The following is a 27728-nucleotide window of genomic DNA, read 5'->3' as shown; positions in this document are numbered from 1 at the left end:
TGTGTTTTTACCCAGAATTCCCATGCTGTATTCTAAAATGGGAACAACAAAATAAAACACATGGGAATCGTGTTAATACTGAGATTTTATTATTACTGATTTCAGATCTTTATGCATGGAGAGAAGAAATGCAGAAGGCAGCCAAGAGCCATTTTAGAAAAGGCACAGGAGCAAAAATATTGAAAGGTAGGTGTTTAAAGTGTTATTATATTTGTAACTGATCGGATTTTCTTACAGAGAAGAACATCAAAAGGGAAAGGTCCATAAAATCACAAGGTTCCGTCACGCGTGGGGCAACCTGCATTGATGATTCGTCTGCAACGTTACAGACTGACAATGTTGTGGACACAACGGGACGTGTGCTCCGGGGCCCCCACCATCTGGGTCGTGATCAGAGCCGACAATTAAGGCATAAGATTTTCCAAAGATTCTTCAAGAAGTGGCATGCAGTTCAGAATTTGTATGGCTACAACTCCACCACGTGTACAGTCTGAGACAAAAGTTCACGTTGTCACTGGCACTGGCGCTTTTCTTCATCAGAGCAGTCACCTCCCAACTACCAGCAAAAGATCGAATAAGAAATTTGTGACTATCTATCTCTCGGTATATGTGTCCGCTCTTGTTGGATGCTAGGGTGTCACTCCAATGGAGAAGTTTGACACCGTGGTGTTATGTAAACTTTTGTCCCAAGCTGTACATTGTACAAACCCAACAGCAAGCTGCTCTGTAAGGTCAGAGTTCAATTTGAGATTTTGTGGCATATTTCTTCCCAGAAGGCTGCTCTTGCAAACAGGCTTAAGAAAGTCATTTGGGTGAACTCCAGTATACAAAGACAAGTACAGGACATGAAAAAATGTCTAGTTCACCTTTGAAGGCAGTAGTCAACATAAATAAGTTTTACCTCCGTGCAATGATTGTCCATTCAAGGCAATAACAAACTCGTAGGTTCACCACATGATTTAAACTTTCTTTGCCTGTTACAGCTCGTTTCTGTGCACATCATCATCTTCAAGGTGCCTATCGTGTGCCATGCAAACACAGGAGTGGTTACATGAACTCTCACTCATCAAACATTTGTGACGAGATTCTTGAAAGAATCAGTCAGACAGGTGTGTTTCAGACGATTCTTTTTTTGCTTTGAGAATTTTATTAATATTCCATGACAGTGTACACTGACTACTGATAAGAGGACTGAGAGGGCAAGCCCTGTTGAGCAGTCTAAGACACAGTCAATGCAAATGTCTGGTGGCAACATCATATTCACTTTGTTAAAAGGAGAACCACGTCTGGTGTCTTCACACTTGCTAAGCTCAGATGCTGTTAACGTTCTGTGTGCTCACTCGTTTATCCAGAATCACAAGCACGAACGGGTGTTGAGAAAAAAATGGGGGGGGGGTGATTACTGTAGTTACGTTATTACAGCTTAACATATCATTACCGACATGTGTCTAACGCTGAAATCGGAAGGGCACTGGTGAAAAAGTTAGGGGGTGTAGAGGGGTCTGGATAAATCACGGTGTGTGCTACGACCTTATCCACTCACGTATCACCTTATGGCCTCAGATATACCTTCAACCTCTTCTCCTGACCCAGAAGCGGGCACTGCAGATTTAGATCCTGACGAGTCGGTCTCATGTGCTTTTCCCCTTTTCCACATCCTCAATGTACACCAACTTGTGAAGTATAACGAAGCTCAGGTTATGTACCAGCTATTTTACACACCTTATAGTCAACTTCAGTTAGCCATGCACAATTATATCACACCCTTCTCTCACCCTTCTTTTTCTTCTTTCTCTTTATTTTTCCTTTTCTCCCTTTTCCTTTTTGTAAGCGGGAATAGCAAGTCAGCTGCTGGAGCCAGGCTAACTTTTCCCCTCTTTCGTGTTTTTTGTTTTGTTTTGCAATAAACCTATATTCCCCCCCTTCTCTCAAGCATGAGCACAATTAATTCTGGTTTCCTACTTACAACACTAATTTCTGTTCATTCTTCCTTTCGTCCTTAGGTAGTCAAATTTAGAACGACGTCCCTGTATGCCTCTGTTTCTCAAACTTTTCCAGTACGTGACCCCTTTGAGAAGCACCAAACCTACCATGACCCCCCACCTTTACCTTCACCCCACCTTCCAAAAATTTACTTTTTTTTCAATGACGCAGATACATTTATATTGCAATGTATTTAAAAGACATCAACCACAGAGAGAGCTACCAAAAATGCTTATTGATGTTTTTAACAAGGATTGATTTAATCACGTATCTTAATGAGAAGGATGTTTTGCTTTCTTGATACAAGCAGATCAATACGTTGGTATGTCTGACTCAAGCCATATCAAGCTATGCAAGCAAGGCATATCGCATGTCTGCTTGCCATGACTCCCAGAAAAAGGCTCATGACCAGTCTGGGGGAGGGGGGTTCATGACCCACAGTTTGAGAAAGAGAGCTCTACGCGTTCATTCCAACAATAATCTTGCATCCTTCAAAAACGCGAACAAACAGGACTTTTCTGCTAATACGTAGGGCGTCATGCAATTACTTTTTGATTATTTACATGTCTCTGCTGCACAATATCTTAGCTATTTTTTTCTTATTCTTGACATGTGTTCTTGGTATTTCTGTTCCCCTCAAACTGTGTAGACATTTGCATTGACTGTTCAATAGGGCTTGCCCTCTCAGTCCTCTTATCAATAATCAGTGTACACTGTCATGGAATAACAATAAAAGTCTCAAAGCTAAGAAAAAATAGAATCATCTGAAACACACCTGTCTGACAGATTCTTTTAACAATCTCCTCACAAATGCTTGATGAATGATAGTTCATGTAAGCACTCCTCTGTTTGCATGGCACAGGATATGCACCTTGAAGATGATGATGTGCACAGAAACCAGCTGTAATAGGCCAAGGAAGTTTAGATCATGAGGTGAACCTATGAGTTCGTTATTCCCTTGAATGGGCATTTAGTGCTCAGAGGTAAAACGTATTTATGTTGACTACTGCCATCAAAGTTGAACTATAATTTTTTTCATGCCCAGCACTGATCTTTGTATCCCAGGGGTCACCCAAATGACTTTCTTAAGCCCTTTTGCAAGAACAGCCTTTTGGAACGAAATAGGCCGCAAAATCTCAAATTGAACTCTGACCTTACCGAGCAGTGTTTGTTCGCTGTTGGAGTTGTACAATGTACAGCTTGGGGCTAAAGTTTATGGAACACCGTGGTGTCACATTTCTCCATTGGAGTGACATCCTAGCATCAAACAAGGGCGGGCACACATACTGAGAGATAGTCACATGTTTCTTATTCGATCTCTTGCTAGTAGTTGGCAGGAGACTGCTCCGACGAAGAAAAGCACCAGTGCCATGAACTTTTGTCTCAGTTTGTATGACGAGTTGCAGTCATACAAATTCTGAACCGCATGCCACTTAGAGAACCTTTGTAAATTTTGAAACGATATAAACGTTATGCTTTAACTGTCGGCTCTGATCATGAGCGAGATGGTGGGGACCCCGGAGCATACGTCCCGTTATGTCCTACAACCTTGCCAGTCTGGAACGTTGCAGACGAATCATCAATGCAGGTTGCCCCACGCGTGACGGAACTTTGTGATTTTATGGACCTTTCTTCTTTGATGTTCTTCTCTGTTAGGGCACCCGATGAGTTACAAATATAATAGTACTTTAAACATCCACCTTTCAATATTTTTGCTCCTGTGTCTTTTGTAAAATGGCTCTTGGCTGCCTTCTGCATTTCTTCTGTCCATGCATGAAGATCTGAAATCAGTAATAATAAAATCTCAGTATTAACACAATTCTCATGTGTTTTATTTCGTTGTCCCCAGTCAAGAATACATCATGGGAATTCTGAGTAAAAACACAAGTACAAAATAATAGGAATAACTAAGCACAACTAAAGTTTACTGATAACCGTCGGAACTACGATATTTGTTACATATTTACCGACTTCTGTGTTGACATACAACAGGTGATACAATTAGATAGTCCGAACACTCCACCCGAATCAGTCGAAGATGATGGGAACTGATGTTCTGAGACTGGAATACTGTGACTTCCTTCTTTCAGAATTAGTCGAACTCGACAGTATGGATGTACATTACGCACCAGACTGCCGTTTCGTGCAACAGCATCCTTTGCCCCTCCAAAATACACCTCCAAAATAAGTGCATTGAGCGCGAATGACATGTGTGTATTACAGTGTAACAGAGCATGAGACGAACTTACCAGCTTCAGAATTGCATTCATGCTTCATAATTCACTCGGAAGTTGTGTACATCCATCTGGTGCTGCTGCTACCTGGGCTGAGAGAGTGCAGCTTAGAAAAGTGGACTCTCACTTGTTGCATATCTGCAGTAATAACAGAGCGGCCCATGAAACAATTTTGTACAGACGCCCTCATCTTTTCGACCGACCATGCAACTCGCAAGCGTTAGTGAAACGTTCCCTCACCTGGTGAACATCGACGGGCGTCTAGTGAGGAACTTGAACGGAATATTCAGCAAATTTACTTCACCACTACCAGAAATCGCAACATCGAGCAAACCGCTGTCTGCTGGCGCATGCGCACGCGAAGCGAGCAGACGGCAAGGCGGTCGCAGCGGCAGGAAAAAAACGACGCGTGACGTCACTGCTGGCGCAACTCATTTTCCTCTACAGAAGCCCAAGTGTGTGACAGGTGCCACACTCCTGTCGGCGGGAACAGCTTGGCATTGCGCAACACCGTTGACGTAACAGGTGACAGCAGCACGTACAGCTGATCGACTCTAGAGTCACTATAAGCTTCGCTTACAGTATCGACACGCTTTTCCCCCATTCACCTTCCCGCCGACGGTGGCCATTCCCTATGAGGAGCCACGTGGTGAGCAGCGTGCCGTGCGGACAGCTGTGTGCGCTGTGGACTGCCGTGCGGACAGCTGTGTGACGACACTGTAAGTAGTCGAGTCATAGGAGAATGCGTGTGGGAGAAGAGGAATGCGGAAGAGGAACTTGAAGTGCATTCCTCTCATAGAATGGATTTGGAAATTTTTTTAACATATTAGTTCCTCGACAGGAAGAACCGTTTCCAGCACACAAAAAGAAAAAGAAAGAGAAAAGAAAGGGTTACGAGGGTTCGGGGAATTTCATATTCCCTCGAAATAGCCTTTTCTTACGAATGTTCTTCGTCCAAATAAATCAATTTCTAGTTGAACATTTAAGTGTGTGTCTGCATTGTCCCTGCGCGTTCTCCGCCACGTTCAGTCCCAACAAACATGCTCTACACATTCTCGCACTATTATGGTTATACTGTATTTGTACAGAAGTATCGCCAAGCCCATTCTTGTTCTACCTATAATGATATTCGTTGTTCTGTCCAAGATGATTATGCATCCTCAAAATACTATTCACCACCGTCGTCATAACATATTTGTAACTTTGGTTGCTGTAATACTTCGATTTAATACTTTTGTGTCGCATTACGTTATATGTTATTTGTACTAGGCTTTCCTCAGTTATGCTTCTGTTTCTTCCCCCCCCCCCCCTGCACTTTTTCTTTGCGGAAAAGCACGCCGGCGTCCCTTTTGGCTGACCTTTCCCTTTTTTTCCCTTTGTTCTAATAAATGTATCCCCCTCGTTATGTAGCGCCTTCGGGCCTTCAAAGGATAAACAAAGGAAATTACAGGCGTTGCACGGTCCTACACATCTTATGCACAAAAGTAAGGCACCAGGATAAACGATGATTACCGTATTTTCCGGTGTATAACGCGCACTCGTGTATAAACCGCCACCCCTAAAAACGGGATGCATTTGGAAAAAGTCAACCGCACACAACACCCACCCCTCAATGTTGCTACAAACTTCTGTACTACCCCCATATACACAGTTAACAAAGGCGTGTATCATATATGCATATGGCTTATTTGAAACACATTTAGTCAAAGGTGTTAAGCTCCGATACAACGGAGTTGGTGTCAGTATACAGGGTGTCCCAGAAAACGTGTCATTGAATTATAATAAAAAAAACTACGCCACCTAGAATCATGCGGTCAACAGCATTTGTTCTTATTAGGTTTTTGCCACCTCCTAATGTGAATGTCATGTATTCCAAGTTTAATTATGTAAATATTTGCGAACTGAACTCGGAAATTTGCCAAGTAAAGGTCACTTTTTTACCCCACCAATATGAAGAGCGTGCCGAATTCACTCAGATTCGTGATAATTCACAGTGATACTCACGAGCTATTCCATCGGAAAAAATAGCCGAATATCATGCTTTTCGGAGCACTGGACCATAGCGCGCGATGACTTTTTGAGCGCAATCGCTCGCAGTGCGACGAAAGGAGGTTCCGAAGCCAGCCCACAGAGTGATAGTAGAAAAATTAACATTTCCTAATATTGGGAGAGGGAAAGCATTATCCCAGCGAAAGTCGGACGTGATAAGCCGTGCCTGTTTTATCTCTTTCTGCGATGTCGGGGAGGGCTGGGTTTCCAACCTCCTTTCGTCGGACTGACAAAGATTGCGCTGAAAAATTCATCGTCCACTATACTGTGCGACCTCCGTAGAGCATGATGTTCGGCAATTTTTTCCGATGGGATAGCTTCTGGATCTCCCTGTCAATTATCATTAATTTGACTAAATTAGACACGCTCTTCACATTGGTGGGGTAAAAAAGTGACCTTTACTAGGGAAATTTACGACTTAAGCTCTCAAAAATTTACATAATTAAATTTACGTTACACGACATTCACACGAGGAGGTGGCAAAAACCCAGTAAGAACAAATGCCATTGACCGCATGACTCTAGGTGGTGTAGTTTTTTTTATTATAATTCAATGACACGTTTTCTGGGACACCCTGTATGCTTCAGTCTCCTCTCCGCTTTCGGTTCGCGTGCCCTCTCAATCACGTGAGCCTTGTGAAATGACTTTGACAACGGCTTTTGGAACACCAGCCTTTGCGAACGTGTTGTGTGTGTTCCTTTGTGCTTCTTGTCTCAGGTTTTCCGTCGTATTACAATGTACCAGCTCGCCAGCACCCTCGCACTTTTACCGTTGTTAAATGAATTCAGGATTATTGTCAGCTCAAGAGCATCCTTAAGCAGTATCATGTTCAGTGCCCTTTCGCCGGTTTTGTGAGAACTGACCCAGGAGGTTTGGGAGAAAGCCACACCACACCCTAGAAGAGGCTAGAAGTCACTGACCTGAAAAGTCGCTCTGCAGAAAATTATTTCCGTGCATAACGCGCACCGTTAGATAGCGCGAAGGACTTCTTCAGAGCATTTTTGTTTACTGTATAATGCGCGCGTTATACACCGGAAAATACGGTAATCATGTTGCACGAGAGCGGCGTGGCTAGAACGGAACGGCTTGAGGGATCAACGCCCCCGAAGTTTTGCCCTTTGGTAGCACATTTGGAAGAGGGTACGATGAGGATAATGCTCCAACATAAAATTCCCGTGGCACCTCTCCCGACATATGTTTGTGCCGACGCTGCTGTTACAAGGCGGAAAAGCAAAATCGGGTATGCATGGTTACGTTTAATAGCTTGGAGGCAATGTAGTGCTTTGCATACAACATGTCATTCTGGCGGCTGCCTCCGCTCAAGTTCGCTGGTAGCCAGCTATGCAGTAGCCGCTACTACATCCGCCCTTGATCGTTGTCTTCGGATCCTGAAACAGTATAAGAAAGCGCATGTTATGTGACTTAGTAAAAAAATGGTCAGTTGGTACTGGTTTTAAAAACAAATCCCAACTGAGAAAGACAGAAAATCCAGAGAAGTGCCTTAAGGGGACAACTGCCGACATTTCGAATAGAGTCTATTTCTTCTGGGCACCGTCCTCATCATCGGCATGATCCTTAAAGGATCAAGAAACACGCGTTATGTGAATTGTGACGAATTGTGAACGGCATCGGCATATTGTAGATCAACAGCATGGTGGACAGGAAAAGCCCATGCTATCTTCTACTGCAGAGCTGAACAAACTGCGTCCGTGGGGCGCTTTAGTTGGGTTATGGAAGTAGATTATGTGAATCAGGGAGCTTTGGTGAGTCGTTTTCACTCGAACGGTTTTGTTGCTACCCAAGATGATGATGTCATTCTGATTGAGTTCCCCTTGCCAGTGATTCCCCGGGATACGGTATGAGCAAAAGCTATTCACTAAAACTGGCTGTTTTTATACCAGAGCCGGTTCGCGAACGGTTTGAGAAAAAAAAAAAAACTATTCAATGAAAATGGCTCTTTCGCAGTGAGCATTTGTAGAGGGGATGCTCTCCCTCCAAACGAGTCTTGACCCGTGTGATGGAATGTCCTAGGGAGCAGACGTGCGTGACCTCACGCCACGGCGGGGCTATGGCTACACTTTTAAAGTAGCACAGAAGTAATTTTAACACCCTGTTTTCTTCCTATAAAATTGTTAAGTAGGCCAGTAAGATGCACCATGCGAAGTAATTCACACCACAGAGTCATAATTATCGCAGAAATTGAATTTAAAGTGCGCCGCACAAAGCGACCGTGCGCAACGGCGGTGAAGAGCAGTACCACCCTGTGATCTGCATGGAACCTCGCGCTGACGTTATAAGGAGAACACTCCCTGATTGGTCTAGCGATATGTTGTCCGCTACTCCTCTTTCGTCTGCTACTCGGCTGTTCGGGCTCTGAAAAAGCATTTCTCCTGACTCGGCAATGATTCGGCCGCTCCTTCTATCCCCAATTCTCCGGGAGAACTGGCAAAACTGGTTTACGCCGGGAAAGGGACAAGGCGGTGACCCCCACTGACCGGCGAACCAGAACGAGTTCTCCTTATAACGTCGTCGGTGACGTGGCATCATACCTTCTCCTCCTCGTAATACCTGGAGTGGTGAGTTAAGGGTGAAGGCGCGGACCCATGTTTATATGAGTTTTTTTTTTCTGGTAAACAAATTGCACACATCAAAACTTTAGCGCCATTCGGTAAAATGACACACACACTTTCTTGAGACGCCTTAATCTGTAAGTTTTTTGGAAGGCCCTCTGTACTACTTTAAAACAGATGGTGGTGGTGGTGGTGGTGGTGATAGGGCTTGCCTACTTTAAAACAGAACTTCTCCACAAGGCACGCTCCTAGCCAACCACCATACCGAATGATATCATTCATCATGATTCGTTCAAAACACGGGGAGTCGCCTATCTGGTACAAGCATAATTTGTCCTCCATAGGCGCCTCCTCCCATTTTCAGCAAATTAGGACACAGAATGATATCATTCGAAATGACGATTGGCTAGGAGCGTGCTAGGTGGTGAAGTTCTATTTTAACGGTGCAGGTCGCCAGCAGGGTAGAGCGTGGGAGCATCGTCGCATCGTCGTCGTCCACCTGCCACCACATATTCCTTGCACAGGCACACAACATCAACAACAACAAATAAAGTAATGATAATTAATCGGGAAAGCTGCGTCATGTGAACAAGAAGACCTAAACGCAAGCCTCAAAAAATGCTGTTCAACATGATGGACGCTCATGGATTCCTCCTCGCGGTTGGTTGTACAGAATTACAGTCAACTGATGACACTTCTTGATGAAGTTGCATCAGAGGAACAAAACGAGGCCGGAGGGGAAGCAAGTCGGTTCGCGACAGTATTACCAGGGTTCGAGACAAGTTTTCATGCTCAGGCTCCCAGCCCTCGTGTTCCCAAGACCCGACGCCGTGTGCTCGGCTTTGCAGAAACTGGTATTGAGAAGGAACCAAGCCGATCAAATGGTAGAAAATGTTAAAGTGAGGATTATTGAACATAGGCACGGTTTCCCGCGCTTCCGGAACGGAACGCAAATGGAGACGAACAACAACAACAATAAATGACGACGATGAGGTGGTGTGTTTCACCGCAGTGGTGCGCGGGGGAGGCGAATAACTCCGACATTCAAGAGCCATGTGTTCCAGTTTCAAGGCAAGGAAAATTGACACACCGATATGGTGAAGGATCGGACGCTCACGCGTTCAAGTCAGCGGGAGATATGTATCGACAGCGCTACTATGAGGTAGTCGACACCATGCAATCATCTGCAGTTAATAGACCCCTCCCTGTTTTTCAACAAATGACGTCATAGTGCCCGACAGCGCCACCAATTTGGTAGACTTGAACTATGCTCGAAGCTGAGGGCGACCAAGCTCGCACCCGAAAGCAACGGTCTTGAGGGTATTACGATATGGTCCCTGAAAGGGACGCGACCTTTGTCCCTACTTGTCCCGTTTCTTTCAATACGAGTAGCGAAGAAGTGCCCATTCGTGGAACCCAGCCCTCCACTTCCGATTTCTTTCGGTATCAGCTTCTCTACCAACGTCATGATGACGTTTCTCTGGTAGAGGTCTAGAGAGAAAGACCCACCAACTATGGGGCAGCATATGCCACAAATTGAGAGCTTCCGTGCAACGAGAATCGACAGCACGTACATCGCAAATTTTTATGCTACAGATTTTGATGTAGGACGTCTTGAGTAACACCGCGACATGGCGATCCATATTGCTAGCAGCTTTGCGTCGTGCCCTTGAGAACACTTCATGACGTTGTAGAACTCTTCTCTGGCGATGACTGCAGCCATATGATGAGGGAAATGACAGAACTCTCAAAAATCCCGCTGACCATTCCGCTGACGTCGTGCACGTCAGAAAGTTCGTTCTCCTACCTCCATCGCGTCAAAACATATTGGACGTCAACAATGTCCCAAGCCTGACTCAACCATGTGTTGCTCCTGCACTGCCACAAAGAGCTCGCCCGCAAGTTAAGCCTTGATGCCATTGCAGACGAGTTCATATGACTGTCTGCAGTGCGAAGGAACACAATTTTCATCACGGCGTAGGAATCCTAATCTCGTTTCATTCACTCGTGATTTCAGTGTATAAATCGAATAAAAATTGCGAGACGCACATACAACAGTCTGTAGTATTTCTAGGGACAGTTACTGCAACTTACCTGCAACTACATGTATTGTTTCTAGCCCATGTCAATCAGACACAGACAGAGGAGGAGCCCTATTGCTCTGAGAAGTGGGGGCACTCCAATGAGATCACCGCTCGCCTTCCGGTTTCGGTTACATACATTTCTATGGGAGCCCCAAACGCATAGTTTCGGAATACTTGGAAAGGTGTGGTGGTAGCACGCCGAAGTGGCACCCAAAGTGGCGTGTGCAAGGCGACGTCACTGGGCTATTCAGGTAACGTGACCCTCGCATGGCTCTGAAGAAGCTACAGCTCACCTCCTATCCTCACGTCACTTACCCCACACTCCTCTCTTCTGTCGAACAGCCGTTGGGGCGCCTCCTTTTCTTCTTTCCTCCATGGACACAGATTACTGCCAGTTTTGGAATGGGTGTACTCAAAGCGCACAAGAAATATATTAGAAAACGAGCCAACAAAATTTGGGCTGTACAGTAGTTAGAAATTCTGCGCACGGGAAAAGTAAAGTCATAAAAGTCGCCGCGCAAGAGGGAAGTCCGGTGATGTCTCAACGGTACCGTATATGCACGCATGACATGAAGGTGCTCATCAGTGAAACCATGCTCTTGACACCCCACCCACACACACACAGACACACGGAGACACTTCGCGTTCGCTGTTGGACCGAAGCCTTGTTGTCCCCCCCTCCGGCAAAATGAAAACTCGGCACCCATGAATAGACACATGAGGTTCTACATCTATATTGAAAGCTTCTGTCGTTATCCTTAACCGTCATCATGATATGCTTTCCCAGTGAAGATCGAAAACACTCGGCCAAACGGCAGCTGGCACTTGGCAAGCTAACGCTGAGAGATGGGAATTATACCCTGTCATATCTGATGATTGTATCTAGGGTTGATGCCTGCTCATATCTTGTTTGGGCGCGCATGTTGTTCTTGATAATAATTGTCAAGGGCGCTGTTGCGTCATGCGGCCAGCGGAGGTGTTCCTATTGGAGAAAACGTGTCCAGGGCTTTCGTCAGCGTCTGCAGTCGCCCAGGCAACAAGTAAGGACCCAAGCAGCACAATGTACTGAAAGTCGAGTGCAATAGGGGTGGACGGGTAAGTGGAAGACCTTGAACGAAGTGGTGAAACTAAATAACATTGATAACACACATATCGTCCACCCCTATTGCACTCGACTTTCGGTACGTTGTGCTGCTTGGGGATGTGCTGCTGTCCAGGATTCGTCGTACTCTTATATCGGGAGGTGAGTTACCCGATGACGACGACGTCAAGCTTTATAGGAGGCATTTTGATGAGATAAGCGTACAAGAGGACTGCGTTCTTTTAGGAAGTCGTGTCGTTGTTCCTCAAGCATTGCGGTCCCGAGTCCTGGATGTACTGCATGAGGGCCATCCGGGGATCACGAAGATGAAGACAGTGGCCCGCAGCCACATCTGGTGGGAGACGCTTGAACGAGACATTGTTGCTAAAGTTCAAGGATGCACCGTATGCCAAGAATGGCAACGCGAATCGAAACCGGTTTCCCTGAAGCCCTGGCCGTTTCCAGAAAAGCCCTGGTCGCGATTACACGTCGACTTTGCAGGGCCCTTTAAAAGTCATTATTTCTTTATTGTAGTAGATGCCTTTTCTAAGTGGGTAGAGGCTGAAGTGGTGTCGTCACCATCGGCGGAAGCGACAGTCTCCTGCCTGCGTTCCATTTTCGCAAGGCATGGATTGCCGGACGTTATCGTGTCTGACAATGGTCCAGCGTTTGTGTCTGGAGCCTATGCTGACTTTCTCAACCGCAACGGAGTAAGACGACTTTTATTTCCTCCGTATCACCCAGCCTCAAATGGGGCTGCAGAACGAGTTGTTCAGACCCTCAAGAATAAGTTGAAGAAGACAAGCACTGGCGACTACAAGACACAGCTAGCTAGAGCCCTTTTCAGCTACCGAACTACGGCACACGAATTGACCGGATTGTCCCCGGCAGAACTGTTATATGGGAGGAAGCTCAAAACTGCGATGGATCTACTACATCCTAATCTACGCGACAAAGTGTCACGTAAGCAGCTGTACAGCAAATTGCATCATGACAGGAACGCTCGTATGCCAAGTGATTACGAGCCTGGTGATGCTGTATTTGCGAGAAATTTTAGGCCTGGACCGCCGTGGGTTCCTGCTGTGGTCACTCGGACTTCAAGATCGCAGTCAGCCGTAGTCCAACGGCCTGGTGGTCTTACCTGGACCCGTCACCAAGACCACTTGCGTCGTGGATCGCAGGAAGCATCCACGGAACACTTGAGGGGATCAGAAGGTACCAGTGAACCTACTAGTGAACATACAACACCGCAACCGCATGTGTTGGAGCAATCACCGTCGAGCGCAACGGGACTTCCTGTTGGATTGCCACCACCGCCGGATCAAGGGTCAAGGTCTATTCCGGAGCAGTCCCAGTCGGGCTCTTCTGTTACGCCGGAGGGTACGTCAGAGGACAGAACCGCTACACCGCCACTTAGAAGATCAAGTCGAGTTCGACGTCCTGTTGTTAAATATAGTGCATAGAATTGTATGCTTCATGTTTATCGTTAGTTGAGTGCCATAATTTGAAATTTGTTGATCTCCTTGACTGTTTTGTTTTCTTGTGTTTGTTATGGGGGGAAGGGTTGTCATATCTGATGATTGTATCTAGGGTTGATGCCTGCTCATATCTTGTTTGGGCGCGCATGTTCTTCTTGATAATAATTGTCAAGGGCGTTGTTGCGTATTGCGCAGTGCTTCCCCTTTGAGTAAATAAAAGAAGGCCCCGAACGGAAGACATTCTTCTTCTGGTTCTCGGCACTAGCAGTTCAGGTTGCACTACCTGTCATGTTCTTAATGCCCTAGCGACTATGAGATACCCGTGCACTAAAATAGTATGGAAGGGCTAAAAAAATATGTCGGAAGCACTAGAAGTTACGATAACAAGCACTGAGGTGTATGTCCGCAGAGTGCTGTGAGCACCCCTACTGCGCAAACAAAGCTATCAACTTCACCGGTCAGAAATGTTGCTTTTTCGGCTGTCAACCTATGACGTCATGTCTTCTGCCCAGTAGTAAGGTGCGCACTTTGTTAGTTATTAATGCGTTAGCATTAGAGTCTTCGCTATACGAAAGAATCGCGGCATGGTCTGCCTGTAGCCACAGCGTGGCGCGCATGTCCATTGAGTGGAGAGGGATAGGCTGGAAGAAGAGGGCGCGTGGACAGCGCGACGCCAGCAGCCGGCTTTAAAGCGGAACGCACCGTCTCCAAAATGTTGTCGCAACTGGCGCAGCTGATCTGAAGATCTCTAATTGGCTGCGTGATGTATGAGTAAATATTTGGACGCTTATTCGTCTCCGACAATTGACGTCAGTTCTACTTCGCGCTGATTGGACGAGAGTCATTTGATTGGAGAGCGAGGATCCGAACGGTCGGTCGAACGGAGGAGAAAGAAAAACGATGGAGGAGACATCATGTCTGTCCGCCCACACGTGTTTTCTCGAACTACAACCACAACCGTTGTGCTTGCAAACGCTAGCGGGTAGCTTCCATGGAGTTTTGAGTGCTTCAGATTTCGATTGTGGCGAACAGCTAGCGTGAAAACGGAATGGCAAATCCAGCTGATCATCACAGCAGCGGAAAGACGAACATGGCAGGGATTCGCTGCACCTCCAAAGAACGCCGAAATCGTTGGTGCGAGGTGAGGAAGTCTGAAGTCCTTCCGATCATAGGCGCCGACTGCGGGGGGGGGGGGGGGGGGCTTGCCCCTCCGGAACATGAACAAGGGAGGCGCCGCCTCGCCCGGGAAGTCCCGCTGAGAGGCTGACACTAACTTTTGGGGCTCAACGCGCCCGGGTCAAAAGAGCGGAGAGGCACGAACCCAAAAATGCATCTTGCAATTTGTAAAACATGTATCCGCCCACCATACTCATTATCACAGTAGAAGGTGAGGCGAAACACAGAGGATGACACAACACATAGCCTGAATTTCGCTCAAAGCAATCAGATCAATGAAACGAAGCAGTCGAAAAGGTACCAGCAGCTGCCAGTGAGGTGTAACGGTACGATCTTCGGAACGCATATCCGCTGGGAGCAGGTTCAACTCCCGCTGCTCCATTTCATTGACCATATTCATTATATTGCGCGCATTTCGGGTCAAACACCGAGGATTCAATACATTTTGTTCTTTTTGCACTCAGTTTTCAAAGGCGTTATGCCTTCAGTTGTGCACATGTTCACTGTTTACGTTCTCTGTTTTTTTTTCTTTTGTTTTTGTTTTTTCTGCTCTACCTTCCTCTTATTTCTATACTACTTCTGCATACAACATAGGATCCCGCCAGAGTATGTGATTCTTCAGCTTTAGTCTTGTGTTCTTCACTTTTCTTTTCCTTTTCTTTCTTTTTGTTTTCTTATTTTCTTTGCCTCTTTTGACTTCCCCCTTTCACTTTTGTTTGGAATAACAAGCCGACATCCATCTGACTTACCTTTCCCTTTCGTTTTTTTTCTTAATAAACATATCCCCCCCCCCCCCCGCTAGAGTACTTACTTCGCGGTGCGCCCTTGCCCCCTCCGGGAACGTGAAAACTCCCCGCCTCTGCTTCCGATGGCCCGCAAGTCAACGGTAAGACAAGTTTGGTTACTTCTTGATACCGAAGGAGGCAATGCAGGTTTATCGTGTGAAGTGTATTATGTACAACATTTACGAGTAACTCTGTACGTTACGTTAAAGGCGTTTCATAGTGCAGTGCGTTGCCGTAACTTATTCTTTTCGGATATGCCGCTAATTAAATTATATGAATGGTTATTGTATAGTTTGTCCTCATGGATGTCGCAGCCGTTCAGTCACTGTAATCTACGAACGTTTGTGACAAGTGTGCTTTGGTGTTCAAATACGAAATCAACATCGATTGCCTATTCATTACTGATTTTCGTTTAGAGTTACGCATAATCAATAAATTGTTTTAATTTCATTTGCAGTTCTCGCCATCGGCAACAACGACACACATGACCCAGCTGTTTTCGGAAAATGTACACCTGTACACATTGGGTGTGCGAACTGTGGTTCGCTTTGGAACTGCTCTTTGATGTACAATCACCTAAAGCTCCAGTGAAGCCTGTTACAAGATGTGAAAAGATATGTACTGTAACTTTTTCTAAACCGTTCGCGAGGACAAATAAACTTGCTTTATCAACCGCCACCGCTTTTGCTTCTCTGCTTTGGAACAACACATACGTTACTCTCAGCAAGAGCGGAAGAAAAACAGACGAAATTGAGACTGGGGAGAGGAGGACAAGAAGAGGCAGACGAAAAACCCGAGGAGAGAAGGGAAAGGAGGTTGAGAAAGGAGGTCAGTCTGCGCATGCGCGCTTGACCCCAGCTTTTTCCCGTTCTGCTGATCTGGACCGCTGTGAGTGGCTCCTGGAGATCACGTGGTTGGGGCGCAGGCCATTTTCCCTGGACCATTGCATCTATGGGATCTTTCGGCGGATGACGACGCCGGCGCGTCGGCAGTGCAGCTGTGGTGGTCTACATGTTGAGACGTGTCTGCGTGGATGCGTCATGGGTTATGAAAGCAGTGCGGACGAGTTGCTGCGAAAGAAGGCTGAGCCTGCGAGACGGCGCCGCCAACCTGAATCAGGGGAAGCCCGAAAGGCTCGTTTGGTAGCGGATGCTGTCTTGTGTTAGCGTAGTGTAGGGCCACGTGAAGAGTTGTGTACAGTGAAGGTGAGTTCCCAAAGCGTTTTCAAGTTTTAATCCGAACCCATTTCCGTGGGATCCACCAACGGATCGACATTGATTTTTGCTTCTTTCTGATCTGAATTTGGTATCACCCGCCCAGGGTCTGATGCGGTTGTTAATAAAACGCGATCGACTAACCTGACGTCACAACAGGCGTCCGGGAGGATCGGTCTCCGCTGTGCGCATCCTTATACAGAAAATATTAAACAAACTCGCACCTGTCAAAGAAAATATATTTTGCGGAAAGAGTGGGGGCACAGGGGGTTAGTGTGCGTCCTGGGCCGACTTCAGGGGGAACTGTGCCGACATTCGTCTGGAAAGTGTTCGGAAAACCCAGGGAAAGCCTCAGACAGCACAGCCGGTGACAGGATTCAAACCCGTGTCGCCTCCCAGTCTCGGCGTGGAAAGCGATCACCTTAATTCCACGGAAGCTGGCATATTCCATTTAATGAAAGAGTTTATTTGTACATGTTCTTGTTGATATCTATATGTCGAAATTCGGAGGTAGGTACAACAAGAAATGATAGAGAAGTTATGATGGCATGGGATGTTTACCCCTGGTAGCCACAGGACCGTAATGTATACTATTCTGTGAAGTAAAATAAATGTGAGCATCGCCGTGCATCGAATACATAATGCTGAATTCGAGAAGCTGTAATGTGTAACACGCCTCGGACAGCAGTGCACAGGCAACGGTATAAATAATAGTTCATGACGTGCTGGCAGTGCTGACTGTTTCAACAGAAATTTTAACGGATATTTTATCCTGTTCTCACTCTGACGGGCTGCGTACATGTAACCGCTCTTAATGCCTTTTTTGAAGTTAGAACTCTCAAAAAAGTCGATTAATTTGTCCTACTTGCAAACAGTTCTGCCGCTGGGCACATACCAATCTGACCTCCCCGTCTTTGGTCTTCCCGCCATTCCCTCCTCACGTGACATATGACGCACGCCATGAGGCGGAGCCTGTGTGACTCAAACTGCAGCAGAAAAGAGTCTCCCGGGATTTCCGAGGCCTTTCCAGAGGAATGCCGGCACAGTTCTTCCTGAAGTGGGCCCAGGACGCATACTAGCCCCCCTGTCTTCCACTCCTTCCTGCTGTCCTCTCTCCATCTGTCCACGTCTGTACGCCAATCATAGCCACAGCTCCTTCGCGGCGTGAACCCGGAATTTAAATATATATATATATAAAATCAACGAGACATTCACCTGCGCTGCGCTCTCATTCGTGAGCCAGGCTTACGTCATTCTGGCTTAACTGTAGAGGGAATGCGAATCAGTAACAGTCGGGCATTTAATAACTAAACTGTTTCTCGGAAGGGAAACGTGTCCTAGTTGACAGTGAAGTGGGGACTAACATTGCCGTATCGGCATCATTACACAACTTCCCGCATGCGATAGTCCCTTTAAGAGCCCCCTTGCATCACAAACATAATGCGACGGGTATTCAGGACTTGAGCGCCTTACGTTGTTTGTTGTCATAGACCTCTGATAATGGATTGGACGAGCCCTACAAGGGCTTTCTATGACGTGGTGTTATTTTACTTACCAGACATGCGTTGCCATCAGGACGTTTGGCAATGCTGTAGGGAGGATGACGGCAGTAAAAATGGCAGCCGAAAGGTCCCCTTCTGTTCTGCATGCAAGTTAATAACGGTTACTTGTAACGTGTCATAGTAGGTCGCGATCTGCAGAAAGAGGTGCTGGGGGATATATTTATTAGAAAAACACACAAATACACCGACTTAACACAACAAATCAATTTACTGCAGACGTTTGGTCTCTCATTCGGGAGGCACCATCAGTGCAAAAGGCAGCAATGAGAGACACAAAAGTCGCTATTTAAGAAGGTCGACATAGATCTCCGGGAGAGGGCCACGGTTCACGTTGCACGCAAGTGGGTTACCCCGAATGTGCCACGATTCCGGAAGCTTCTTGGGCCAGCACCTTTGTTCGCGAGCCAGAGTCTCCGCATTAGCAAAATCGAAAGTATGGCCGGTCCTCCAACAATGGTCAACCAGTTCCGTCTTTGACCTTGTCGCATGCGTAGCATAGTCCACGTCACGTTTGTTCTCTTTGAGACGGGTACAGCATTTGCGACCCGTTTCCCCTGTGTATACTGCGTCGCAGTCTTGGCATTGGACCCGGTAAACAACTCCGCTTTGGGAAGCCGAGGGAACAGGGTATTTGGGCTTGGACAGCATACTTCGAAGTTTGATGAAAGGCTTAAATGTTGTCTTGATATCTAGTGGAAGAAGCGCTCGACGAACCGACTCAGATACACCCTTGACGTATGGAATGCATACAGTGATTTGATTGAAGTCGCGTTTGTTGAGCGGGCGCTTTTCCTCTTGCATTCGTTTTTTTGTGTTAACAATAAATTGTTTGGGATAGCCGCGTTTAGCCAGAGACATGGTAATAGTTGCTTCCTCTTCTGCGCGGAGTTCAGGGGTCGAAGTGAAATTGTCGGACCTTCGAAGAAGACTTCTAACGACACTTCGTTTATGTTCGATAGGATGGTGGGAATCAAAGTTCAAGAAATTTCCGGTGTCACGAGATTTACGGTGAATGCTAGTTTCTAACTTGCCATTCTGACATCTTCGTACGTCAACATCCAAGAAGGGCAGCCGGTTATCCTGCTCGACTTCGTACGTGAACTGAATGCCGGGCTCAACATCATTTAAGGTAGAAAGAAAGTTGTTCACGTGTTCTCGATTGAAAATGACGAAGGTGTCGTCGACATATCGTCTGTAGAACTTGATCTTATGGCGTGTCCTCTGCAACGCGGTCATCTCTAGGTGCTCCATGACGAGGTTCGCCATGGTCACCGACACGGGGCTACCCATAGGGCAGCCAGCAATCTGATGGTACACTTGTCCTCGGAAGGCGAAATGGGTCTGGTTCAGACAGAAACGCAAAAGAACCACGATATCTTCAATTGACAACGAAGTGCGAGCGGGGAGTGTGTCGTCGTGTCGGAGCCGTGCCTGAGCCACTGCAATCGCCACATCTGTCGGAACGTTAGTAAAGAGAGACACAGCGTCGAAGGACACCATGACGTCGTCGTGATCCATCGTCAGTTCTCGAGTAAGCTCCACGAACTCGCTGGAATTACGAACAGTCAGTCCGCTCTTTTCAGTTACCGGTGTGATGAGTTGAACCAAGAATTTTGAAAGATTATGAGTAGGCGATCCAATGAAGGAGACAATGGGTCGTAGGGGGCACTCCGGTTTATGTACATTCGGAAGTCCATAAGCCCTGGAAATCGAGGCGTCGGATGAGAACAGATGTCGGTAGGTGGGGCCATCAATTCGCCTTTTTTTCTTCAGATCAACGAGCGAACGTTCTGTTTTGATCGTCAGGTCGTGCTGGAGCTTCACAAAATGGGCCGGGTCATCAAAAATTTCTTCCATCTTTTTCTCATAGTCGGTTTTGTTGAGCACCACGGTGCCCTTGCCCTTGTCGGCGGGGACAATCACTATTGTCCGATTGGAGGTCTCGTAACGCATGCCGTTCCTGTGTTTTCAGATTCGCAGGCACATTCCTCGCTCTGTTCAATGTAGTAGCTATGCGGCTGCGTGCGAGGTTAACACCTGGGCATCCTTTATCTGACGAAGCTTGCTCTCGACTTTCACGATAATATCCCTCTTGGGGACAACTAAGCAACTGCACGACGGCCACGTAAGTGTCTTGACGAATGGTTCGGATTTTGCCGTGTCCCCAAGAGGGATATTATCGTGGAAGTCGAGAGCAAGCTTCGTCAGATAAAGGATGCCCAGGTGTTAACCTCGCACGCAGCCGCATAGCTACTACATTGAACAGAGCGAGGAATGTGCCTGCGAATCTGAAAACACAGGAACGGCATGCGTTACGAGACCTCCAATCGGACAATAGTGATTCTCCCCACCGACAAGGGCAAGGGCACCGTGGTGCTCAACAAAACCGACTATGAGAAAAAGATGGAAGAAATTTTTGATGACCCGGCCCATTTTGTGAAGCTCCAGCACGACCGGACGCTCAAAACAGAACGTTCGCTCGTTGGCCATCTCCGTGATCTGAAGAAAAAAAGGCGAATTGATGACCCCACCTACCGACATCTGTTCTCATCCGACGCCTCGATTCCCAGGGCTTACGGACTTCCGAATGTACATAAACCGCAGTGCCTCCTACGACCCATTGTCTCCTTCATTGGATCGCCTACTCATAATCTTTCAAAATTCTTGGTTCAACTCATCACACCGGTAACTGAAAAGAGCGGACTGACTGTTCGTAATTCCAGCGAGTTCGTGGAGCTTACTCGAGAACTGACGATGGATCACGACGACGTCATGGTGTCCTTCGACGCTGTGTCTCTCTTTACTAACGTTCCGACAGATGTGGCGATTGCAGTGGCTCAGGCACGGCTCCGACACGACGACACACTCCCCGCCCGCACTTCGTTGTCAATTGAAGATATCGTGTTTTTTTTTTTTGCGTTTCTGTCTGAACCAGACCCATTTCGCCTTCCGAGGACAAGTGTACCATCAGATTGCTGGCTGCCCTATGGGTAGCCCCGTGTCGGTGACCATGGCGAACCTCGTCATGGAGCACCTAGAGATGACCGCGTTGCAGAGGACACGCCATAAGATCAAGTTCTACAGACGATATGTCGACGACACCTTCGTCATTTTCAATCAAGAACACGTGAACAACTTTCTTTCTACCTTAAATGATGTTGAGCCCGGCATTCAGTTCACGTACGAAGTCGAGCAGGATAACCGGCTGCCCTTCTTGGATGTTGACGTACGAAGATGTCAGAATGGCAAGTTAGAAACTAGCATTCACCGTAAATCTTGTGACACCGAAAATTTCTTGAACTTTGAATCCCACCATCTTATCGAACATAAACGAAGTGTCGTTAGAAGTCTTCTTCGAAGGCCCGACAATTTCACTTCGACCCCTGAACTCCGCGCAGAAGAGGAGGCAACTATTACCATGTCTCCGGCTAAACGCGGCTATCCCAAACAACGAAAGATGGAAGTCACTGAAGAGGTTAGCCAGCTGTAGGACTCGAACCCCCATCTTCTGGATTACCGGTCCAGGGCTCTACCAATTGAGCTAAGCTAACACGCCTTCTCAGTGACTTCCAGGGTGCGTCATCTGAAGGGACACACCAGCCACTCTCTCTCACTCATCCTCCTTTCACTCTTACATTTTTGCACACTCATACACACATTCATACGACAGGGATCGACGCAAGCGGCAATTGTTGAACAAGAGAGAACTGATGTTCTGAGGCTGGAACAACATAGAAGGGACAATCACATACACATACGGTAATCCAGAAGATGTGGGTTCGAGTCCTACAGCTGGGTAACCTTTTCAGTGGCTTCCATCTTTCATCGTTAATTTCTTAGGCAACTTAAGGCCTTGTATGTGATTGTCCCTTCTATGTTGTTCCAGCCTCAGAACATCAGTTCTCTCAACGCGCCCGCTCAACAAACGCGACTTCAATCAAGGCACGCACTGTATGCATTCCATACGTCAAGGGTGTATCCGAGTCGGTCCGTCGAGCGCTTCTTCCACTAGATATCAAGACAACATTTAAGCCTTTCATCAAACCTCGAAGTATGCTGTCCAAGCCCAAAGACCCTGTTCCCCCGGCTTCCCAAAGCGGAGTTGTTTACCGGGTACAATGCCAAGACTGCGACGCAGTATACATTGGGGAAAGTAAATCGTTGCCGAAGTGAAGTACAAATCTGACTTTTCTCTGCGTGGGCGGCTTCCCGCATATAAGACGAAGCAACTCTGCAGAATCCCCCTCTCACTGGACGTTCCCAGAATGTGGAGTAGCAGGGCCTTATAACTGTGACCAACCTCTCCGTGTATTTCCTGAACATACAAAGTAATGATAGTAACACGTTCTTTGCTTATAGTGGGGTGGTTGGAATTCCACGCTCTTTCTTTTTTAAATTCCCTCTTTTTGTCCTAACAGATAAGATCGATATGCCTCACAGCCCACCTTAAGCGCGGCTATGATCAAGAAGGACGCATATAATTTGCTTTCTCATATACGTGAACAGAAGCGCATTTCTTCTGTCCCTCTCTTTTCCCTTTTACCGTACCTTTTCCCCTTTTTGCAATAGAAACAATCTATATGCGCCAAATTTCTGAAATTTCTAACATCTATTCTTAATTTATTGTGCTCACCTGCACGGTTATCTCTCGTGTTGTGCGGTTGTGTCTATCCAGTCAAAATAACCAGCCTCATACATCTTAGTACTTACATATAGGTAATCGTGTCCATGGTTGCACGGCATCCGGGTGTTTGGTGCTGCAGAATAAATTGACAGTCGTAAGGATGACGCTACAACAGTTGGGCCGGTGTCGTCTTATGGCACTGTCAACAATTAGGGTGGAGGGAGACAGGGGCAGCCGGGGATGGGGCCCCAGGCCACCTCAGGGGCCCGCTGGACCCAAAGTCTGTCGTAATCGTATAAAGAATCACATAAAAGATCACGTGTCGTAATCATAGCATCACAAAGCCGCGAAGCTTTTATTAATTTCGTCTCTCTCTTTCTTTGTCGATTTTTTACAAAGAATTTGACACGTGGTAAAATGCTAGCAAGGGGGCGTCGTACGGAGGTAGGTATAAGTCCGGTACAATCGCTACAGTTTGGCAACTTTAGCAAGATGGCCTCCTCGCGGACAGTCAGTGGTATAGATACACAAACGAAAATGAAACCGCTTCCAGTGTTGACAGACTTGATCCCCCATAATTGCTAATATTGCGAGGGTTGTGGTAATTCTGAAAACGAAACCGAGAAAGCGAAGTCTAAAGAGTTTGAGGAGTAAGAAATTTTAGCGTAGCAGAAAGGTCTTCGATGCACGAAGTCCATCTCGCGTATCAGCATGCTACCCGCGACAAGTCCTTCTGAGAAGTGCCGTTGAACTGGTGGCAATGGCAAGAAGGCTTGTGGCCGTAGTAGGATCAATCAGTTTTGCATTTCGCGCAGCAGATAATAAATAAATAAAAATAGCAGTCACGACTCCCATCGACGCTATTGTTCCTACGAACAAAACTGATTCATTGACTTTCTTTTTGCGCTTTCAGTACTAGAGATGAAAAAATAGAAACAATGTATAGTATAGTGCTATTTTTAGTGCCTAAATCTGGATGTTTAGTGGATTTTGTAAGCGCCCTAAAAATCCTGGCTATAATGGTGACAAATGCGCCGTGAACGCTGTGTACAATAGTGGGGTAGAGAAAGAGAAGACAAAGCGAAGCGTCTCTGCCGCCTGTGCCTTATCTTCCGGCACCCCAATGTGTGAACCACGCCGAACAACACTTAATGAGAGCCGGATAGCTGGGCGAAAGAACGTATTGGCATGCTGCTCCGCGCAAGAAATTTGTAAACCGAAACTGATGAATCGCTCGAAAAAAATACGAAGTGTCGAAGCGTTTCTTTCTTTTTTCTTTTTCCTTTTTTTTTCTCTGAATTGCAAATATAGTAAAATTTATTTTCGGAAAACGTCCAAAGTAAAATTTGAAAGGTATGAGCTTTATTTAATTAATGAGCGTATGCAAATGAACGCTCGCTGCGCAGTTCTTTGCCTATATGTGAGCCGGAATGCTCACCAAAAAGAAAAGCTTTCCCATAGCGCCAATTGTTCAGCAAAGCTAGGTTAGTGAAACACCCGGTATATTAAGAGTCACTGTCTGATGTAAATAGGATGTGCTTCTAAGCCGCGGTGTGGTGTTCGGTTTTCTTTGTCAGCCACCGCTGAGGCTTGCTCACGATGGGTTTCGTTCAGTTTGTGCAGTGTCAAGCTCGCCTGCGTCTACGTGTTATTATCTGTGAAAAGAGTAGTAAGGTGACGACCCATTTTTCTTTCTCTTTTCTTTCTTTCTTACTTTTTTTTTGCGGTGGTGAATGTTCTCCAAGGAACAAAATCGGTTCCTGCTGGGCTCTGTTCGGAGCACCTTTAAAAAATAAGCTGCGAAGAAAAAACAAAGAAGCAACGCACAGGGCCTCCAATACTCCACTCGAGAATTGCAGAGAAAGTTGCAGAATTATTTCACAGCAAATGAGGCTTCACTGGACAAGCAGTGATAAAAGTGAAGATTTAGTACACATGCACGACACAATTGCTCTGCACCTCCGTTCTCATCAAACAAGTAGCACAAGGTAAACGTCGGAAGCACAATCGTGCCGTAAAGCTCGCGGCAAAATCGGAAGTAGTTGGCGTCTTCAGTAACCTAACTACTGTAGTTAACTACTTAAAATAGTAGTTTAACTAGTAGTTGCCACTACATTTCTGCAAGTAGTTGATAACTACTTTTTAACTACAATCAGGTAGTTTAACTAGTAGTTTAACTACATGTAGTTAACTACTGGCCATCACGGGGGGGGGGATATGTTTATTGAGAAAAAAACAAGGAAAGGTTAGTCAGGCAAAGGCCGACTTGCTATTCCTTTCGTAAAGAGGAACGAAAAGATAGGAAGAAAACGAAAAAAGGAAAGAGGGCGGCAAGAAAGAAAACAAAAAAAAAACGAAACGCACGGCACTGCAGAGTGAAAATATTTTGCATGATGGCTCGTGGTGGACAGTTCGACAGACGAGGCAGAACTTCGAGCGACATTGAATGCCACCTCATTGCTCGTTTAAAGGCATCTCTCATTATGCAAGGAGAAATTTTTGCGCTGTATGGCGCCCTTAACGATGTAATTTCAGAGCAGCGAATATTTCGCACTTAGTATGCCTGCGAAGCAGCTCGGTGACATACATAGTGTCATTCTTTTTGTCGGGGCTTCGTCTATTTGTACAGAGTACAATAGGTACGGGGTTAGCCGCTTTGCATAGTTGCGTCATCGTGTCGACAGTAGAACAATCTGAGCCAGGGATGTAAACGTACGTCTTTCATTGGCCAACTTCAGGTACTCTGCGTTACTATAACATACTCCGTTATAGCACTTGCCCATTTCAGCCCTGTCAAAAACCTAGAAGAAAATAAAAATGATAAACTCATTGATCAGTGAAGTCTATGATAATTACGTAATTGCATTGCACTTTCGGGGATACGTATAAGGTGAAATACAAAAGCCACACGGTAGACACAGTAAGATGCGCAAGTTTTACAATAGTCTCACATGGCTGTATCATTTCGTACCCTGTTTAAATACTCTCCAGCGCGATTACATATTTTGTGTGTATCAAATACTATCCGGTGTACTATACTGAGAATGCACGAATTTCTCGCAAGCCGCGGGTAATCCGCTATAAGCGACGTGCGATAACGAAGACTAAGACACAGTGGAATTTTGAGAAATTAAAGTTGCATAAACTTTACGTGTAAATCTAAACCGATTTATTATTAAAATCGCATAAATGGAATTCCTGCTCAAGCGAAGCCATATAGTCACGGAGTTGTCTTGTTTCGCATTTATGCAATGCAAAAATGTTGCTATTAATCGGTACAAAACGTACGTACAAGGCATGGCTCTCTGTCCCACTCATTACGATAGCACGAATTCGGCTTCCGTGGAGAGCACATGTGGCTGCAGGCAAGCAACGATCCATTGTACTGTAAAAGACAAAACTGACTGACACAAGTCTCTCGCTTTTAGTTTATTTTCCCCCAATATCAACATTTCAATCAGTTTTTTTAATTATTTACTGTAAGCAGCACTTGGCAGCTGTGATGTTAAAGTCTGATGTCCGCATGATATACTCACACACGTAATCACAGTGCGCGCTACGGACCTAAGTATTTGACCGCTGTCGCCTACTGTAAACCACAAGTGTTCGACAAAAGAGCGTCAGTGGCGTTGACATCTCCGCCGTCACTTAACGTCACAGAAAAACGTTATACGCGATCAAGGGAACCCATATCGCGGTATGTTTCACGATCATTGCTTTGTATGTCTTTTTTGCTTTCTTTTCTTCCTTCGTGTGTTCGGAGCCGCTCGCTGTATCAGTCATTTCATTCTGCTGGGCACGGCCCTCGTCCTTCTTCCTCGGTGCGATAAGCGCTGATATGCAGCCGTGATGCACAAAGCTCCTTGGAAGGAAAAATATAACAAGAAAACAAATATCGTGAAACATACCGCAAAAAGGGTTTGCCTGAATTGCGTTTGATGTCTTTCGGTGACGTTAAAGGGACTATGAAACGATTTTTTTCTTCGTTTCGTTCGAAAGAAGACATTTTTCTGAGTCTAGAACCGAAATTTTACTTTCGTCGCGCGAGCGGATTTCTCGGGAGCGAATTTAAACGGAGCGGCGAAGGGAGGACAGCTGGCGCCGCGCCGTGACGAGCTGCCGAGCGGAGACACAACGGGTAACTTGACGCGACCACGGCCGGCTCAGCAACACGTCATCGTGACGTGTTGCCGAGCCGAGGAATCCCGCCAGGAGCATGCGCCGTAGGATCCCGCGTATGCGTTCATCGGGAGTGGAAATCTCCATGACGCCGCGATCAGCAGATTTCGGCAGTGGCGGCAGCCACAGCGCGAGCTCGGCATTACTTGCCATTGTGCAACACCAGTGACGTAACGGGGAACCGAAGAGCGGTCCGTACAGTTACACCATCGGCAGGGAAATATGCGCGGGAGAGGAGGAACGCGGAAGAGACATTTCCAGCGCGCGCTCCTCGCAGAGTGGAGCGATTTCGTCCGGAAAAATTTGTGGCATATTAGTTTCTCTGCGGGAAGAACAGTTTCCATCGAAAAAAAGTATGGGGGTTCGGGAAATTTCATAGTCCCTTTAAGTGAGGGCGAAGATATCGACGTCACTGTGGCTTGTTTGCAGATTACTTGCTCTACAGAGCAGACGATGGAAGTGAAATGCGTGCGCCGTGATTACTTTTGTGCTTCATCAGTGGAGCGCATCATGTGGCAATCATGCATTAATATCGCAATTGCATTGTGCTCCCTAAAGTCAATAATTGAATAGGTGATTAAAATATAGTTGCTAATTAGTCCCTCGATTGACAAAAAATACGGTTTTCTAGTAGCAGCCCCACCGACTAATACAGTGACAAAAATGAAAGCGTCCTATGACAACTCCCCTTTTCGTGAAAATCTCTTGC

The 27728-nt window shown here is 46.3% G+C and overlaps 3 protein-coding genes across 3 annotated transcripts; 2 read left to right on the top strand and 1 right to left on the bottom strand.

The window, feature by feature from the left end:
* Window positions 1-12327: 12327 nt before the first annotated feature.
* LOC135391450 (uncharacterized protein K02A2.6-like) lies at window positions 12328-13464 on the top strand. The gene has a single exon (XM_064621707.1). It carries the CDS (start codon window positions 12328-12330, stop codon window positions 13462-13464), a length of 1137 nt encoding a protein of 378 aa, XP_064477777.1.
* Window positions 13465-18498: 5034 nt separating this feature from the next.
* On the bottom strand, window positions 18499-20169 carry LOC135391440 (uncharacterized). The gene has a single exon (XM_064621700.1). It carries the CDS (start codon window positions 20167-20169, stop codon window positions 18499-18501), a length of 1671 nt encoding a protein of 556 aa, XP_064477770.1.
* Window positions 20170-20523: 354 nt separating this feature from the next.
* On the top strand, window positions 20524-21706 carry LOC135391432 (uncharacterized). The gene is made up of 2 exons (XM_064621688.1): window positions 20524-21057; window positions 21152-21706. The coding sequence occupies exons 1-2, from the start codon at window positions 20524-20526 to the stop codon at window positions 21704-21706; spliced, it is 1089 nt and encodes a 362-aa protein (XP_064477758.1).
* The last annotated feature ends 6022 nt before the right edge of the window (window positions 21707-27728 follow it).

Source organism: Ornithodoros turicata, chromosome 1 (assembly GCF_037126465.1).
Source record: "Ornithodoros turicata isolate Travis chromosome 1, ASM3712646v1, whole genome shotgun sequence".
Taxonomy (NCBI): Eukaryota; Metazoa; Arthropoda; class Arachnida; order Ixodida; family Argasidae; genus Ornithodoros; species Ornithodoros turicata.
Note: the sequence above shows the minus strand (reverse complement) of the source record. Positions and strands in the feature narration are given on the sequence as shown.

Bases quoted from the DNA above. Each gene is read 5' to 3' on its own strand.
- LOC135391440 (XM_064621700.1), bottom strand. From the start codon at position 20,169: ATGCGTTACGAGACCTCCAATCGGACAATAGTGATTGTCCCCGCCGAC.
- LOC135391450 (XM_064621707.1), top strand. From the start codon at position 12,328: ATGAAGACAGTGGCCCGCAGCCACATCTGGTGGGAGACGCTTGAACGA.
- LOC135391432 (XM_064621688.1), top strand. From the start codon at position 20,524: ATGCGTTACGAGACCTCCAATCGGACAATAGTGATTCTCCCCACCGAC. The intron at 21,058-21,151 runs GCACGGCTCCGA...TGTCTGAACCAG, and splicing joins TGGCGATTGCAGTGGCTCAG to ACCCATTTCGCCTTCCGAGG.